General features: G+C 38.2%; 2 protein-coding genes across 4 annotated transcripts in view; one reads left to right on the top strand and one right to left on the bottom strand.

Annotated features, from left to right (window-relative positions):
* The first annotated feature begins 17 nt into the window (after positions 1-17).
* On the top strand, positions 18-17,624 carry rasef2 (RAS and EF-hand domain containing 2). 2 transcript variants are annotated; one of them, XM_067589731.1, is made up of 17 exons: positions 18-733; positions 2,503-2,655; positions 4,765-4,855; positions 5,200-5,295; positions 13,409-13,486; positions 13,576-13,691; positions 13,785-13,853; positions 14,319-14,400; positions 14,555-14,625; positions 14,790-14,922; positions 15,022-15,123; positions 15,775-15,919; positions 16,015-16,096; positions 16,248-16,362; positions 16,447-16,560; positions 16,669-16,745; positions 16,836-17,624. In XM_067589731.1, exons 1-17 carry the CDS (start codon positions 423-425, stop codon positions 16,936-16,938), a joined length of 1,938 nt encoding a protein of 645 aa, XP_067445832.1. In that variant the 5' UTR covers positions 18-422; the 3' UTR covers positions 16,939-17,624. The 2 variants fall into 2 exon arrangements, with proteins under 2 accessions (XP_067445832.1, XP_067445831.1); XM_067589730.1 differs by having other exon boundaries at positions 24-733; positions 14,733-14,922.
* Positions 16,977-18,156, bottom strand: part of fkbp16 (FKBP prolyl isomerase 16) — a 35,841-nt gene continuing 34,661 nt past the window's right edge. For both annotated transcript variants that reach the window (XM_067589735.1, XM_067589736.1), the window contains one exon: positions 16,977-18,056. In XM_067589735.1, coding sequence (XP_067445836.1) covers positions 17,970-18,056 — 87 coding nt within the window. In that variant the 3' untranslated portion in view covers positions 16,977-17,969. The remainder of the gene's footprint in view (positions 18,057-18,156) is intronic.

Here is an 18,156-nt window from a genome sequence, read left to right as displayed (position 1 = left end):
AACGCACACTGCAAACTTAAGCGGAACAAAGAGTAGTGTGTCTGATAAAACTCTCACATGCACCACACACACCTTAATGGTAAATAGAGCCAAGCGCTTGCACATCTGTCGCTTTTCTATTGTATTACAGCTCAACTGCACGCATGGATGACATCTAACTCGGGATGAAACCAAATAATTAGAAAGTTTGGCTCCTGCAACGGTAACTGGTGGATCCAGGTAGGAAGTGACACATTGGGTCCATTGATTCGGATGATACCCGCCTACACTGAGACCTGGACCAATCACTGGCTCTTAAGTACCTCCGTGGGACCTTAATTGAGACTAAACAGACCTTTTTCGGTACGTGGGAGAAGCGGGGTTACATTTTAACTGTGCGCCAACATTTTTAAATGCTTTGAATGTGCTTTTAAACGCAAACTATGGACCGACCCAGCCTTCGGAGACTATTCTCTGCTTGTGATGTGGACAAGTCCGGTAAGATTGAGTACGAGGACTTCACGGTTGTCTGCCGGGAGCTCAACGTCCCCGAAACCGAGATCAAAACTCTGTTTCACAAGTTCGACGTGGACGACGACGGATACATCGACTACAGCAAGTTTTCGTCCAGGTTCCAGGAGGTTTCACAGACTATGGACCTGGCGGCTTTTGGCGCTGGGTCGTCTCAAAACCAAGACTGTCCGTGGGAAGAGTTTGTGGGCAGGTTAGATGCGGAGTCTCTCTTCTCTGAAAGGTAAAGTCACATCCGGCTGACCCCTCCGTGTTAACCAGGATTTAGCTAGCCAACGGCTACCACTGCTTCTACAACGTTATTTAACGTCCGTTCAACGTTTGCTAGTTAACGTCAACGGCTGCATTATCAACTATTTCCCCATGATAACCTGCTTAATACTAACTTTTCCTTATTTCATCTAGCCAGACATGGGTTTTTAGTTATATTTACAAGTCTGTCAGATAGTTCCCGTGACTCATGCAGTACACAGACAGATAACGTAACAAACTTAATGTAAATAGTGCTTCACGGGTTCCGCCCCGCCTCACCGTTAAGTACAGGTGTATCGGTGACGTTAAAGCTAGCTCAGGTTAACCGTACTGTTGGTTGTCTACTTTGTTGAAGAGAATAACAGTTGTTTTGTTCTAAATTTGCTATATGTTCATATATGAGAAACAAAACTAACAACTGATAATAAACAAAACCTTTTGCGGAGTTCAATTGCTCTTCATGGTCTTCTCAGGCTAATGGAATTTGCCCGGTTGTTATGGAGACGTCTCAGTTACGCAATGTGGCCCAAGTTTGGAACTTTAGTCACGTGATAGCAGGTGGTCATACATATATGGGCTATCTCCATGACAACTGGCCGAACTCCATCACTGATGAAGACCGTAAAAAGCGATTAACAATTCCAGAAAAAGCTAGTAAATGGACCATGAGTCAGTATTTTTTGTTTTGCCAAACTAGTTTGATTAATCTACCCTTATCCATATAAATATAAATATTAGAAACACCTCAGTAGAAACTGTAGCCTCATAAAATTGAATTAATGCCTCTCTAAAACAGTTTCAACAAAAACTGATTATAATTTTTATGACGGTAGGATTTATTGCAGGGCTGTTTAGACTGCAGGAGAAATACAGCTTTAAAAGGGCTTTAAAAAGTAGTTACCGGTGGTAAAAAAAAAAAAAAAAAAGCTTGTTATTAATCTAAAATCTATGACATACATTAATTCTGTATGGAAGTGTATTAATGACAGGTGACGAGTGATGAATCACAAAACAAATTCAAGCTGTTGCAGATCTACAAGTTGAATATGTGAGAGTGGCATGGACAGATTGTAAAAGTTTTTAATTGGAAAATCTTGATTTTGTTTGCATAATTGTTCTTTTTTTCTCTCCAGTTGTTTTAACAAATGAATCCCTGAATGAATTAAAGGTTCCCCTTCTTAATATGTTTATCTAACTCGTTGTTCAGGTCATTTACAGAATATATTCACAGTTATGTCTTTAAAATTATAAGTGAACTTCATATACATTCGCCTGTAGTAAAGTGCTGAGCCAAACCATGTGATGCTGATGATCTTTTGTAGAGTTTAAACACAATATTTTTTGTTTGTTTAATTAAGTATTGTTACTGTTTACTGAGTATCTCCAAATTTGGTGATTTATACATATGTTTAACTCTACAAAATATGATGTAATATACAGCTTCAGTTTGTTTCATTTACATTAAAACTTTTACTTACATGAGCAACTAATGAAGTAAAGTAGAAGTTTTTCAAACACACATACTGTGCAGTAGACTATGTTGCAGGGGTGGTGTGAAAAGTTTCTGTTGATCTTTAAGAGTTGCTATGAAACTACCAGAAACAGCCACCTTTCCAGGCCCTCGGAGGTGGAAGCATTTGATACTAGAAAAATAGATTTTGGGCGGAGTATGACTTAAAGAAAATGGCACCGACTTGTTCATTGATGGTAGTAGCGTGACTATTTGTTCTCCTCCCACAGTCTCAGGGAGCAGCTGGCCGATCTTTACCAGACCATTCACTCCTCTGCAAACATGACTGTGCTGCAGCAGTATGAGGAAATCATCCGCTCTCTGATCAGTCAAAGTCTGGACAACAGACGAGAATGTGAACAGCTGGAGACAAGCTTGAAGCGGTAAGAACAAAAGTGTGGTCAAAACATCTGCCCCTGTGAAGTAGAAAGAAACAGGATGTTTAAAATCTCACAGATCATAGTTCAAGCAAGAAATCACATCATATGTTATATAATGATGAAAGATACTGGGTTTCAGGGGCTACAATGTATGTAATTAGCACTCAGTAGTAGCATTTTATGTGAAATTAGAAATTCAGGGTTTGTTTGTTTTTTGAGTAACAGATCAAATAATCATAACTGTCGTCACTGAAACCAAAGGGTTTGAAGAATTTGTTTGACTAATGAGCCGTGGTGATCTGCTGCCCTCTTGTGGCTGAAAACCATGGAGACAGTGGATAAATCAAGGACCTTTCAGTGCCTTGGCACCAACTCCACTGCATCAACAGGGTCAGGGAGAGACTGCTCAGCTTAAAACTACATCCATTGATTTTTTTTTTTTCTTTCCCACTTGTGGCTGAAGAACAACAATAGAGGCTGACCAATACCCAACTCATATAGCGGTCACGTTCAGTCAGCGTGTTCATAAAAAGTACACATCCAGCAGGCGCAGACCAGCATTAGCCTTCATTTTGAGTCATGTTTCTGGCAACCTGACAAATGTGAATCTAATTTTCACTCTATTTCTACCAACTCTCAAGAAAATGTTTCTTTCAGCTTCTAAGTGTTCAGCTTTCTTTTACCAGCTAATCGCCAACTTTGTCTGTCTGTGGTGCTGCACAGTGAGAGCCCAGTAGGTTTATCAGAGGTTTTCTACTAAAACAGTTGTCTGTGGGAACGTGTAGTAATAGTTTCCTAAAAACAATGAGTTGGTAGTTAGCCTAATTCTGTGTAATTTGAGCACTATGAGCAATCCTTAACAGAAATATTGATTAAGTTTAAATGTCATGGGCCCATCTGGTGTTGCTGCAATTTAATGTGCCACCTGTCTGCTGGTTCACTAGTTACTATACTGACATAGACATGGAAATATACTAAAGCATCTCTGGGACTTTTTAAATTTGTCAGTCCGTATCAATGGCGTGCAAAGGATTAACCCGAACCACACCCTGCTCTTTGTCTCGGGTGCCACATTCTTCTTTTGAAAGAGAAAAAATATTTACAAAATGATAACAGTTCATTTACCACGTTTTAAAATGTTTTAATTGTAAAATGTAAAATTGTAAATGTTTTGAAGATCTAAGATACTGTATTTCAAAGATTAATCTGCTGAATATTTTTTTGAATAATTTGATTAGTTGTTTTGTCTATGAAATGTCAGAAAATTTCCCACATTTCCCAAAGAAAACCATAAAATCTCACATTTGACAAGTTGGAACCAGCAAATGTTTGTCATTTTTGCATAAAAAATGATAAACAATTATCAAAATAGTTGCCAATAAATGTTCTGTCAATCAACTAATCATTGCAGCTCTAGATTTATCACAGTAGTTAGTGATATATTCAGGCTGAACAAAAGCACTGTAAGTATTGCAGGTTGTATTTTAAAGGCTGAAGTCTTTTAATGATTAGTTTTGAATCTGTGAAATGACACATAGTACCTTGAATTAAATATTGAATCTCAGCCCTACACATGGGAAGATGTTGTGTCTTTAAACTGTGTTTGTTTCTTTCTGTGATTCAGTAACAAAGTGTGAGAAAGGTGACATTCCATGTTCAAGGAAGTAGGAAGACTTAAATGTGCTGCCCTGCCCGTTTTTGGAATCCCTTTTTAAAACTGGATATTCGGATCTATAGTTTCATTACCGGCTGAAATAAACTCACCTTTTTAAAATCTTAAACTAAAACAAGCTAACGTTAAGCATGTATGTGAGGTCTTATTGAAAAATCTCACTCAGAGATCAGTGTGCACCTGTGGAATCCGCTTTTCAAAGGCCGTCCCTCCCTTGTCTCTGGTTGGTTTGGGTGTTGTCTGACGAAAGCAGGTCAGTCACAACTGCAGCATGTTTCAAGTTAAATCAGTCAAGAAGACTTTATACATAGGCAGGAGGTGGATTTGTATTTTAATACTTGCTATATTAATCTTTTGGACCATTGTTGGAGAATCTGCTTTGATTCAGCAGTAGTGAGGCTGCTGACACAAACTTGAAGCACATATTTCTGTTCAAACAGAACTGAGGAGATGAACAACAGTCAGCTGGCAGAACTGGAGGACGATATACAGCAGCAAATTGCCAGAACAGAGGAGAGAGCGAGAGACGAGGTGAGTGTGACATCTGCAGTATTTACAGTGGACTACTACTCCTGTGATTCACTTGAACATTTATAGAAATTTTAAGTTAAATGTATCAAATAAGATGAATTGGCTGCATTTAATGAATAAACAATATACATAGAAATAGGCTAAAATAACTACCTTTATCTCATAGTGAAGTGAAAGGACCTACACATTCTTCAGTAGTTCTCGTGAGCTACCTGCATATTTGTGGTGCAGCACACAGCAGCAGGTTACACGTCTCACAAAGAGCCTCTGTAAAGTCAGATGAAAGCCCCTCTTCAAGGCCTGGCCAGTGAGCACCTCTAACTGCTTTGGTTTCATGTATGTAGGAGCACAAGAAAATGGAGGGGATTATGTCTACCATGCAGAGGAAGCATGAGAATGAGGTAGCAGACCTGCATGCTACTGTGGACAGACTGTTAAAGGTAGGTTTCACCACACAACATGCAAGCTGAGTTTATTCTCCCTGTTCGTTCAAAGGGAACACATTGTATGGAGATGGCATAACATTTTCTTATAACGTGAAATAGAGAGGAGAAAGATATTACAAAAGCTTGACGAAAATCTGGCGAAAACCCTGCTGCACCAGACAGACAGATTTCTCAGAGGGATTTCTCACATTTCTAGAGCAGGGTGCTCCCTGCCTAATTAACTAAAAGGTATTATTATTGTATTATTGGCCGCCACCTTTTGATGAAAATTCTGGCATGTGATGTTGACGGAACGAGAAAGGCGGAACTCAACTGCAAGGACAGTGCAGCATCTGGACAGTCTACAGCGCGCACACACTAGAGTTATCTTGTGATTCATTTTCAAAAAAGGCAGCAGTTGCAAGAATATTTTGATTTAATGACTAAAAAATTACCTCTGCAAGATGAATTTGAAATATATTGTGAACTTTCCACGCTGTCACTCAGAGACTAACATTAGTGGAGTGGAGCAGCGATCAGAAGTAACAGACGAGACCAGCTGACCAACACACACTGCAGCATTTAACAACTTCAACCAACTCTGAGATGAAGAAAATAACTTGGTGCTTAGACTGTTTCACCTCAAAAACCCTGTGCTCGCACAGCGTGTTGGACAGCGATTTCTTTCCCTGGAGCTAACGGTGCAGCAGAGAGGCTGCTCTCCACTGCTGGAGACATGACGTTAATAATAACACAGCGGAGCACTCTGCCTCCCCCTCAGTTTGTTACTCTCATACAGACAGGAGACTGTAAGATGCTTTCAAATTCATTCATTCATTCATTAATGCAGTTAACTTTTTAAAATTAAAAGGTTGGGGACCATTTACCTTATCTGCCAGTTATGTTTCATATTGAATTTCAGTGGAATAAGGACACCAGTGAATGGTTTGGTACACAGTACACTGGAGCACGAGACTGAAAATAGTTCCCCTTTTTCTATTCATTCAGTCAACAATCAGTTTTGAATCGAGGATTGATTCTGAATCAAATTGGCACCCAAGTATCGTGATATTATAAGCATATCATAGGCATATCATCCCAGGCCTAAAAAGTCAATGCCGTCATTTGTCACAACTTTTATTTTTCATCTTTTTGTTCCACCTTGGCATAAGAATTTAATCCCTATGGATACTTTTGTCTCTCAAATCATGATTTTTTTTCACTTAAGCATACACTGCACCACACACGTTCTCGAGCCTTTGCCACCTTTGTCTCAAAAAAAATCCAGGGAAAACCCTGTAGAGTTATGGTCAAAGAGCACCTTTTGAGACTCGTTTAAGATCTAACATTTTGCATCTAAATACACATACAGTATACAACAATATGCCAAGATCCAGCTGAGAAATAATCAGTCACAGCAATAGAATATGTCTCAAATGCGTCTCAAGTAACCCCTTGTGATCAGATTTTGCCTCTCCACTCTGCAGAAAAATGTGACTACTACTAAACTGAAAACTACACAATTGTGCTTTGCTCTTCTGTTTACATAATGAATAAAATTGCACAAAAAATTCAAAATGATAAAGAGAACTGTGGAAACTAGGAAAGGCTATATTTTCTTTTTTAATCACTATAGTCTTTATTGCCTTTATACACAAGTAAAACAAAAACATAACATCGACACAAACAACTGAAAAGAGGAGGTTACAGTTTACAACTGGTAACGCAGTTTACAGTACTATTTGCTAATTAAAACTCCATACAATAATTTACATTATTGTTAATAAAATTATAGAGTACTGATGTCTATTTCTAAACCTAATCCGTTTTCCCATTTTCTGTTAAACTCATCTTCTTTCACACTTAGAGAATAAGTCATTTTTTCCATCACATATGATAATAATAAAAATAATATTTCCTGTACTTTATCTAACCGCTGTCTATGTCTGGGTGGGTCTGTTTCAAGCCAGTTTCTTATAATGGCCTTCCTGCTAGCAGTGAGTAGAATCTTGACCAAGTAATTATCTTCCTTCAGCACCACTTTAGTTATATAACTCAGGTATAAAATGGAACACTTCTTGGAGATTATATACCCTAATACCTCATTCATTGCTGAATTCACTCCATCCCAAAGTGGCTCTATTTTAGGGCAACTCCATAAGATAGTATGTAGAAGTTATTTGCTGTTTATGTTAGCTGTAATAAAGAGACAAATTAGCTTTTTCCAATTAATCCTCTCCATTTATGTGACTTTGTGGATGTCTGTAGTGTTTCACACATATGATGCCATTCTTCTTCTGAAATTGTGATGTTCAGTTCCTTTTCCCACTTAAGTTTTACATAAAACGTAGTTTTAGCTTCACATTCCATTAAACTATGATAAAGTTTGGAAATAATCCTCAGTGTTTTTTGATGATAAGCATTGACCATCACTCCTACTGCTGGATTCTTTTCTTCTGGTGCCTCCCTTTTTACTTTTTTGTTGCGATATTCTCTTGACTGAAGATATCTAAACATTATCTTGCTTCCTAAGTGCTAATCTGTCCTTCTCTTGAAATCTTAAAAACTTCAAAGTCCCTGTTTTCAGTAACAATACAAAATGCAGTCATTCCTTCTTTCATCCATTCTTTAAATGTTGAATCATACATCCTTGGTTTAAATTCGTTTTAAGAGTGAACCAGATTTCTAATGTTATTATTGTCATTGGGTCAATCATACTCATGATATCTCCAGGAAGTGCTTTTTCTCTCAAGTGCTTGGATGTGGTAGTCAGGGATTATTTCTCAGTCTCTTTCCATCTAGCTATAAAGCTGTCATCACACCAAATAATTAGCGGTCAAAGTTGGGCTGCATAGAATATATCTTAAAATTTGTAAGTGCCATTCTACTTTTATCCTTTGGCAACTGGAGTTTAGTGTATCAGACTCTGGCTTTCTTCCCTCCCCAAAAACATTTAGATACTAATTTATCCCATTCTGTGAAAAGTTTTGGTGATGCCTCTTTTGACAGGGATTGAAATAAATACAGTAACCTTGATAAATGTTCATTTTCCCCACATGTATCTTGCTACAGAAATCCATTGGGTATCTGGACCATCTCATTTCTTGTTATATACATCCCAAGGCATCTGATTAATTTTGAATCCCATTTAATATTATGCTTTTGCTTGATCTCTCCTGAAAGTGCATAATTGAATAGGAGAGTTTGGGTTTTTGAAAAATTCAGTTTACATCCTGCATAGTAATTACATTTCTCTATGATCCCCATCATCCTTGGGAAGGAGGCGTCGACATCCGTGAGATATATCATCACGTCATCTGCGAAAAGGCCAATTCTATGTTCCCTGTCCTCTATAGCTACTCCTCTCAGTTCCCTATCTTGATGGATTGCTTGGGCCAATGGTTCAATATAGATAGCAAACAGAGTAGGACTAAGACAACATCCCTGTCTCGTTCCTCTTCCTAACACAAATCTCTCAGATAAGGAACTATACACCTTTACCCTTGTAGTAGGTTGCTGGTAAATTGCTTTGATTCACTGAATTGAATCTTCGGCAGAGCCAAATCTTTCTAATGTTTGATATAATAATTCCCAATTAACCCTATCAAATGCCTTTTCTTTATCAAGGCTGTCCAGGGCTGCGCATGTACTTTCCTTTTGAATCCGGTGTATTGTATGTAGAGTTCTTCTAATATTGTCTTGTGTTTGTCAGACTGTTTATAAACCCAGTCTGGTCTTCATCAATTAAATCTGGCATGAACGTTCCAAATAGTTTGGAAATAATTGAAGTTTATAACTTATAGTCCACATTAAGAATTGATATGTGTCTGTAGTTGTTACAGTTTTCCTTGTCTTTGTTCTCTTTGGGGATTAGTGTTATGATCGCCTCTTACTTGGGATGTCTTACCTTTTTTGATAATACAGTCAAAGGTTCTTAGAAGAAGTAGGTTAAACTCATTCTGAAATATTTTGTACCATTCTGTAGTGAGGCACTGACGGTTTCTGGGAAACCGTCACTGCCTGGGGCCTCGTTTGTTTTTAACCTTCTCTATCTCCTCCAGTGATATTTCTGCTGTGATTGTCTTATTTTGTATCTTTCCAATACAGAGTAGATCTAGTGCACTTAAAAAAAATCCTCATTGATTTCCCATCTACTGTAGAGGTTTGTGTATATAATTCTTTATAATACTCTTGGAAGATGTGTTCTATTTCTTTTGGCTCACTCTTCAATTTATGTGTACAGGGGTCTTTAATTCTGTGAATGGTGTTGTCAGCCTGTTGTTTGCGTATCCTCTGGACAAGTAATTTAGTGGATTTAGGGCCCAGCTCAGATTTATAAACGCCTGTTTTATAAATCTTGTTTTTTTCTCTGCCTCTTGACCCAATATCTCATCCATTTGTCCCCTCAAATCTTGTATTTGTTTGACTCTTCTGGTCCTTGTTATTTTTATACTTCTGTTCTAAATCCTTCAGATCTAAGATCAACTTATTATATGTTTCTATTCTGGTCTTCTTAATATGTGTTGTCCTAGCCATTAACCTACGTCATATTACAGCCTTCAGTATGTCCCATAGTATGGATGGATATATCTCACCATTGTCATTCTTAAGATATCTTTTGATTTCCAGTTTAATGTCATTAACACTTTTATTGTTCAGTGTCCCATCATTTAATAGTCACACTGTTGTTATGTTAGTAGTTTAAGGGAAACCTGGACACAACATGCTTAGAGCCCTCGCTGTTCCCAATCCCAAGCATGGTCAGCCCAACAACAATCAAAGTTCACAATGAAGCAGGTTATTTGCAAAAGCTACGGAGTTGAGCAATCCCCAAAACAACAACAACAAAAAAATCCACTAATCCCAACCCTCAACTTCCCTGACAAAAAAATAAAGTTCCAACCGAACTCCTAATTGGAAAAACAGCAGAAAAATGGTTTACAAAAAGAGGAAAGAAAAGGGCTTCTCACTCCTACTGCCTACCTTGGTTTTAAATATTTACAGTGTATAATGATCTACACATCTGATGGTAAGAAAGTTGCCTAACACACTTTGTAGGTTTTGGACACATCTTTAAGTCCAAAACCTACTAAAACCACTCAAATCCACTCGGCTAACACACAGCTCTAAGATAACAGAGTTAACAGGAGTGGAGGAAGCCAGCATCAGCTGGTGTTTAAATCATCGGCATTTGTCAATCAGCCAACAGCTATCCTGTCACCTGAGCCAATTAGGGAACACCACCTGCAACTCATCTCTCTCTCTCGCTCACACACACGCACGCACACACACACTGACTGCACTAAGGAGGGGAGAGAGAGAGAAAGAGAGAGCGGTTAATACAGGACCAAAAACAACTAAATGACCAAGGGTCATAAGACTGTGTCCTTCCCTCTACTGTCCATTTAAATTGTGTATTGCATTATGGTCTGATACATAAGCCATGCAAGTCTGCAATCTGTTACCATATAACAGTCTCCTTTCTGCATTAAAAATAGTCTATTCTAGAGTAAACTGTGTGCTGTATGTAGTAGTGTGTATTGTCTCTCTCTAGAGGATGAAAATTCCTCCAGACATCATCAAAGCTAATTTCTTCACAGGTAGTGTTGAGTAGTTTTGTTAACTGGTTCTTATTCTTCTTTTTGCTTGTTGTATCTAGATTGTGATAGAAATTCCTTCTGCTTCCATTGCAATAATATCAAATAGGAATTTGAGGAAAAAGTTTATTGCTATCGGGAAGTGCATAGATATTCACCAGTGTCAGGACATCATTTTCCACCTTACCCTTTTACTATGCTATATACCTCACTTCTTTGTCTTTTATTTCTTTATAGTTTTCAAATTTAACTGGGTTCAAGTATGAGTCACAATTATGTGAGCTATAATATGTATTTTTATGACCAAATCTTTTAGTTTCTCATGCTCTTGTTGTGATAAATGGGTTTCTTGTAGAAAAGTAATACGCATCTTTTCTTTTTTTCAATTTTGTAATACCTACCTTGGCCCTTTCAATCGGATTACCCAAAACCATTAACATTTAAAGACATCAGCTTAAGTCTGTGATATTGCATCATTACACTTGATGTGATTGATTTCACTGTTTCCCCTCATTGCAACACCAGAATAGTTCTGAACAATGAACCAGAACATGTTAACAAACAAAAATGTTTTGCTTTAGATCCCGCATCCCTTTATAAGTTGAGGGGGAAGGCCTAGCTCTAAGAAAGAGCCCCCTCCTAGATATGGGGAATAACCTGCTATGGATCCCCCCACTCATCTAGCTTTAATATTTTGCTAGTCTCTCTATCAGTCAGAGTCATCTGGCATGTAACAAATTGCCATTAATTACACTCACATGTAGTCTGTAAAGCTTGGTGATATTCTTTGAATCAGGATTATAGCTGACGGACTTGTCTATGAATATGTGTATATCCATGCAGCTGTGTCATGCTTGTAAACCTAAATGTTCAATAACTTTAAGAACTCCATGAACCACGTCCATGTGTACCTTCATATCTCAGTTCAAGCACGAGTCTTTTGTTGAAATTCTTAGAGTTGCTCCCGTGCCCGTCTGTCTGTCTCTGATTCTCTGTGTCTCCTGACGTGCTGCCACGTCACCGTTTGAAGAAGCTGATCAAGCAGTGGTGGCACGTCGATTTCTCCCTGTGGCTCTTGTACTACAGCTGTAATATAGTCAAGGTCAAAAGACTGCATTCGTTCTCCAAGATGGATCTTCTGTTGCCCTGCCTTTTTGAGAAGCATCTCTTTAACATTATACTGGAGAAAATTGACAAGGATGGATCTCGGCAGTGAGCTGGGCCTCTTTTTTTGGCAGTTTCTGATGCAGGTGATGGTTTAGAATGAAGCATCGAGCAGTGATCTTCTCCTTTTCAGTAACAGACATCTAGCAAAACCATTTCCACAGTAAGCTGGCAGCATCTCTTGTTCATTAGCGAGATTAACTTTCCTATTGTCGCTCTGCATCAGAATAAATAAAACAATGTACACACAATAACTGTGGGATATACAATTAGAGGCCATATGCCCTGATCATGTAAGATCATACGTCAGGTGTTACAGTGGTGATATTAGCAGGTGAAGAGAGTACTATGTGTCAATCTACACAAAAGGTTTAATAACAGCAACATTTATAGTTGAAATATGCAGCACCAAAGACAGAACTTTGTCTACAGATGCAACATTTTGTGTTTGTCTTTGGACAAATAAAGTCATGTCTGTCTTCTCCCTTTTCAACAGTCCAAGAGGACTAACAATGAGACCCAAGAGTAGTGTGAACAGACAGAAAATTAATTGCCAACTATTTTAATTAATTGTTTTGAGTCATTTATAAAGAAAAAATGCAAAATATCTCTTGTTCCTTCTTCTTATATGTGAATTTTCTGGTTTCTTTAGTCTTCTATGATAGTAAACTGAATATCTTTAGGTTGTGAATGTTGGTTGAGACAAAACTTGATAATGCATCTTGGGCTTTGTCAAACATTGATCGCCATTTTTCACAATTTTCTGACATTTTTAAAGACCAAGCAACTAATCGATTAATTGAGAAAATAATCGACAGATTAATTGATAATGAAAATAATTGTTATATTATTTATTATTATTATTATTATTACATTATTACTTTTCTTGCCTGTAGATGGTGCACATTGACAGTAGAGCTACACCTGTGAATTGGTTAGCCTACAATATATTGGCTTATTGCAGATACCGTATATTGGTATTGGTGTATATGTTGGCTGATAACAATAGAAACAAACTGCAGTACGGAAATGAAATGAAATTTTTCTCAGAGAGCACTGAAATTTTTTCAACTGTAAAATCCCCCAAATCAACTAATTTAAGGGATCCTCCTCAAAGTGTTTGTATTCATTATGTTTTCATGAAGAATGTCAGCAGATACTTGTGTTAAAAACTCTCAAACTTTGTATCAGAAGTCCAGTATTGGTCGGGTTACACTTACCATGTCTACATCCGCAGGTATAAAACTGCTGCTCTTGGCAAACAAATGGAACTGTGGGTCTATTAATGTGCTTTTTTATTTTATTAAAATATATTGCCATATCAATATCTAAAACTGCTTAACAAAATGTTCGTGTCTGTTCTCAAGAGCCAAGAGGACTCTGAATTCAACCATTCAAGGGAGGAGTTAGTCAGACTGAACAAACAAACCAGCGATCTCTCACAGGTAAGTTATTATCTTGGCAGTAATTGTTTTTAAAAAAACGACATTCCAGCTGTACAGAATGGTTCCAATTATTTAGCGTCTCTCCTCAGGAAAACGAGCAGCTGCGCGCCTCTTTGCTGCAAGCCCAGACAAACATCGCCATCCTGCACTCAGAGCTGGACAAGCTGAAAAACATGTATTCAGATCAGAAAGCTCAACATGAAAGGTGAGGCACTGTCCTTAAGCTCAGCTGAGCTCACGTCTGATAGACACAAAATGATGATCCAACAACCGATTCAACATGTGCATATCATGACAGAGAAAAAGAGGATTTGAAGGGTATGGTGATGGAATACCAGTCTTACTCCAGTCAGATCCAGATTCTCCAGTGAGTATGTCTTCCAACTGATAATGTTGTTCTAGTTTGGACATTTAGTGAATGATGTTGGTGTCTTAATAACTTTTCTTGACAGTTACCCACTGTTGCATTCTTGATTTTTGTACACCTTTCTGTCAGGGAAGTCAAAATGCCAACTTTCTCCAGGAATTACAAAAAGTTACATATTCTCTTGGCAACAGGAATTTATAGATTATAACCTTAATTTGTTTTAACCAACTTGGATAAGCAGAAGAACGGGGTACAGCGTATTTAATGGACAGTGCTCACTGTATAAGTTAATTGTCAAGCAGAACAGGTGTAATACTTTGACCTTCATCTGTATAAAACACATATTTGAATTGTAGGCACAACTTGTCCTATATTTATTTACTGTATCACTGATCCGTTATATGAAAGTAAATGATTGCACATGTATCTGACCTTTTTCTTGTATTTCCATGTACACACTGGTAGGGAAATGAACAAAAAGCTGTATGACAGTAACGACGGGCTGCGCTCTGAGTTGGCCAGTGAAGTGGTTGCAGCTAAAAGGAGGGTAAGTCCCGTGTTTGCTGATGACTTAGTTCCTCATACGCACTGGCTCTACAGCAGATAGTATAAAACAGTACACAGTAAATTGTTTTCAATAGTTTAAGAAGTGTAAAAAAAAAGAAAAGTTTACTGCCTGACATCCTTAATCTGTCCAACAGCTGTCTCCCCAAAATGAAATCCCAGCTCGCAGGATGAAACCCTTCCGACAAAGCACACTCAAGCACGGCAGGTATATCAAGTTTTTTTTTACACAACTCTGTGAATCTACGGATTGATCTCAGCGAATTAAATTGTCACAGCTAAAGCCAGCATGTGTGTGTCGGTGCTTTGGTGCAGCTCAGAGGAGGTTTCCAGCAAGTCGACCTATTCTCATGTGGCCTCCTGGGCTGATAGGTACCTGGACAGTGGAGTGTCTCTGCAGATGGACACAGCCGAGAACTCAGGCAGCGATTACGACAGCGATGACAGTAGAGGCTCAGTGGAAACGGTTCACTACAGTTACTCGTATGTCGCGTCTGATGTTGAGGTCAGAAGAAACGTCAGGTCAAATAGTGGATCAAATAAAATACCAGAATCCTGCTGATCTGTTAAATGTTTAAAGTCGTATTTTTCTGGTCTGTTACAGATATCAGAAGTCAAATCTGAAGCTGCAGTGTCAGTGGCTCCTAGCAAAGCAAGTTCCGTTGCATCGTCCATACGAAGACGTTTGTCTGCCTTTTCCATGAAGGTAAAATGTCCTCTCCAGTAGGCATTGATCTGGTGATATAGAGGTCTCAATACATCTGCATATTTCTAGGTTAAAACTGGACTAAATGTGTTTTGAAAATGTTAAGTCTTCAACATATAACCATTGTTTCAACAGCACCTCAAAAAATATATTTCAACATGTGGGTAAGAGCTGCCACAGATGGAAATATAGACATTTAAATGCTGTTGAAGCAATGTGTATGCAATATGTAACCTTGACATTGAAAAACACATTTTCAACCTGCAAAACCAAATGTCTTGGCACATAAATTTTTCTGAAACCACATCTCAGTCTTCATGAGTGGAGGGAGTTTGCTCAGTTGTCATGGGGATAGATTATACCATGACAACTGAGCTAAGTATGGATCATGTGATTATATGGGATGAAGACTGTGTGATGTGGTGGAAATCTCCAGGAAAAAAAGCTAGTAAGAGGTGGACCTTGAGTTAACATTTATTTATTTTTGGGTCAAATATTTATTTTACGGGTCAAAGTCAAAAATGCACTTTCATGTTCAACTAAATCACTGTTAATCCCTTTTTTTTTTAAATATATACAATAAATACCACAAATTAAATTAATCTCCACATGATTTTGTGTACGCTTGTTGTTTTTGTTGTGTTTTTGAAGCCATTAGAAGCCGACATAGAAGAAACGGAAGAACCCGCTCCGATGTACCGCCTCGTTTTAGCTGGAGACGCAGGAGCAGGAAAATCCAGCTTCCTGCTGAGACTGACGCTCAATGAGTTTAGAGGAGACATTCAGACAACTCTGGGTGGGTACCACCTTAAACATATCACATTTTATAAAACACTGACTGACTGACAGTATGTTGATTTTCAGACATTAAATGTGCTTTTTGGTTCTCAGGGGTGGATTTCCAAATGAAGAGGATGCTAGTAGACGGAGAGAAGACGAGCCTGCAGATATGGGACACCGCTGGGCAGGAGAGGTACTGCACTGACTCTGTGTTTCTCAAGGAAGTAGTGACGGGAAAAGCATAGTGTTTACAATAAATTACATTAGGCAACATGTTCCTTTTTAATTATGTAGCAATGAGGAAGACACTTGTCTAAAAATAGCGCTGTCTGTCTTCACTGCAGGTTCCGCAGTATTGCCAGGTCTTATTTCCGTAAAGCTCACGGAGTCCTGTTACTCTACGATGTTACTTCAGAAAGCAGCTTCCTTAACGTCAGAGCATGGGTGGATCAGATTCAGGTAATTATGGAAATGCTGACTGACCAACAAAAAAAATCCCTCTGCCAATAAATAAAGTGAACAATGTCCTTTGTTTTTATAAAGGATTCAGCGGAGGAGAAAATCCCCATGTGTGTTATTGGAAACAAGGTGGACCTCCGAGAGCAGCTTCCAGAGGGAAGCTGTGTGAGTAGTTTGCATGGAGAGAAGTTGGCCAAGGTGTGTAACTTTTCATTCCACCTGATGGAAAAATGTTTATACACAGACGCCTGGCCTCCCAGGTATCTAAATAAACCGACTGCAGTCACGTTGATACTTTGCTTGCAGGCATACGGTGCCTTGTTCTGCGAGACGAGTGCCAAAGAGGGAACCAACGTCGTCGAGGCTGTGCTTCATCTAGCGAGGTAGGAGGCCGGAGAGAAAGAGAGTTTGAATTTAAAATTGTTATTCCTTCACAAACCATGGCAACACTTAGACTTTTTCCTTTCTCACAGAGAAGTAAAGAAAAATGTCAAACTGAGGCGGCAGTCAGATTCTGAGGTTAGACTGAGTCAATCCAACCCGAAGAAGACTCTAAACAGCTGCTGCGGACTGTAGACACTGATGCACGAAGATATGACACTTTTACAGAGCAATGAAGGACAACAAAGTGATTTTTATTTTATGATGAAGGACATTACATTTGCAAAAACATTGTCTTACATGTTTTAAGCTTTGAAATATTTAACCCCCAAGCCTTGAATATATTTTCATATATCTCTGATCAAAATGAAGGTTTCTATTGCTGGGAAATTGCACAATGTACAAATATCAATGCATTTAATGCAGTCATGCTTATACTCTTACATTTTATATTTATTTGGTAGTAAATGTAATTTTATTAAATAAATAAATAAGGCAAATTGATGCCTCAATTCCAGTTAAATAACATTTAATGAAAAACTGATGGGTTTGAGTTAATGTATGTTTTTTTTTTTTTTAAATGGAGGTCAGACCTGTGACAGAGGAGCAGAAAGGGGAAAAAAAAGCATATTTTTGAAACATTTTATTAAGCATCAGTGTAAGCAATATTACATTGCAGTTTCAATACCTCCACTTATTGAGCACTGATCAAATCTTTCAGAGTGTTATTCATTTCCTTAAGTTACTCTTTGTAGTTTGGTTTCAGGTTCACTTATTTTTTTTATTTGAGTATCTGTGATACCAGAAGATTTTTCCAGGACCCATTTTTTATGAGAAAAAGAATGTGATCCTTTTCCAAATAAAACACCAAACAGACTCCACCTGAAATATGTGCGACTATAACTTCTGTCTTATCGATCAGCAGAAATCTGCTGGTATTATCAGTTCATCCGATACTGCAATATCCTCACTTTCATAAAAACTGCACACTTCCAGTGAAACATTATTCTACCATCTGAAACTCACATAAATACAACTTTAGGATCAGTGCTGCTGCAGCTTTTAAGCATCTTGCACAGGATACCTTCTCCTCTTTATAGTAAAAAACTCTTCAACTGAACTGACTAAAAAGGGCTGGAGAGCAGACGCGATGATGATGATGAAGAGAAGGAGGAGGAGGAGGATGGTTGTAATGAGGATTTACAAAGTGCCCACTGCAGAGGACGTCAGTTTCTCGCAGTCAGAATGACTGACGTCACTAAGCTGCCCAAGGCCACCACCAGAGCTCCAAGTATTAACTTCCAGGAAATTCCCTAAAACACCACAACAAAAGGCACATATAAAACGTAGTCTTGGATATCGGAATAGAAGACATTAACAGTTTCTAGCTGGTGATATTTCTGTTAGAGCTTA

Source organism: Thunnus thynnus, chromosome 5, assembly GCF_963924715.1.
Source record: "Thunnus thynnus chromosome 5, fThuThy2.1, whole genome shotgun sequence".
NCBI classification, from domain to species: domain Eukaryota; kingdom Metazoa; phylum Chordata; class Actinopteri; order Scombriformes; family Scombridae; genus Thunnus; species Thunnus thynnus.
Note: the sequence above shows the minus strand (reverse complement) of the source record. Positions and strands in the feature narration are given on the sequence as shown.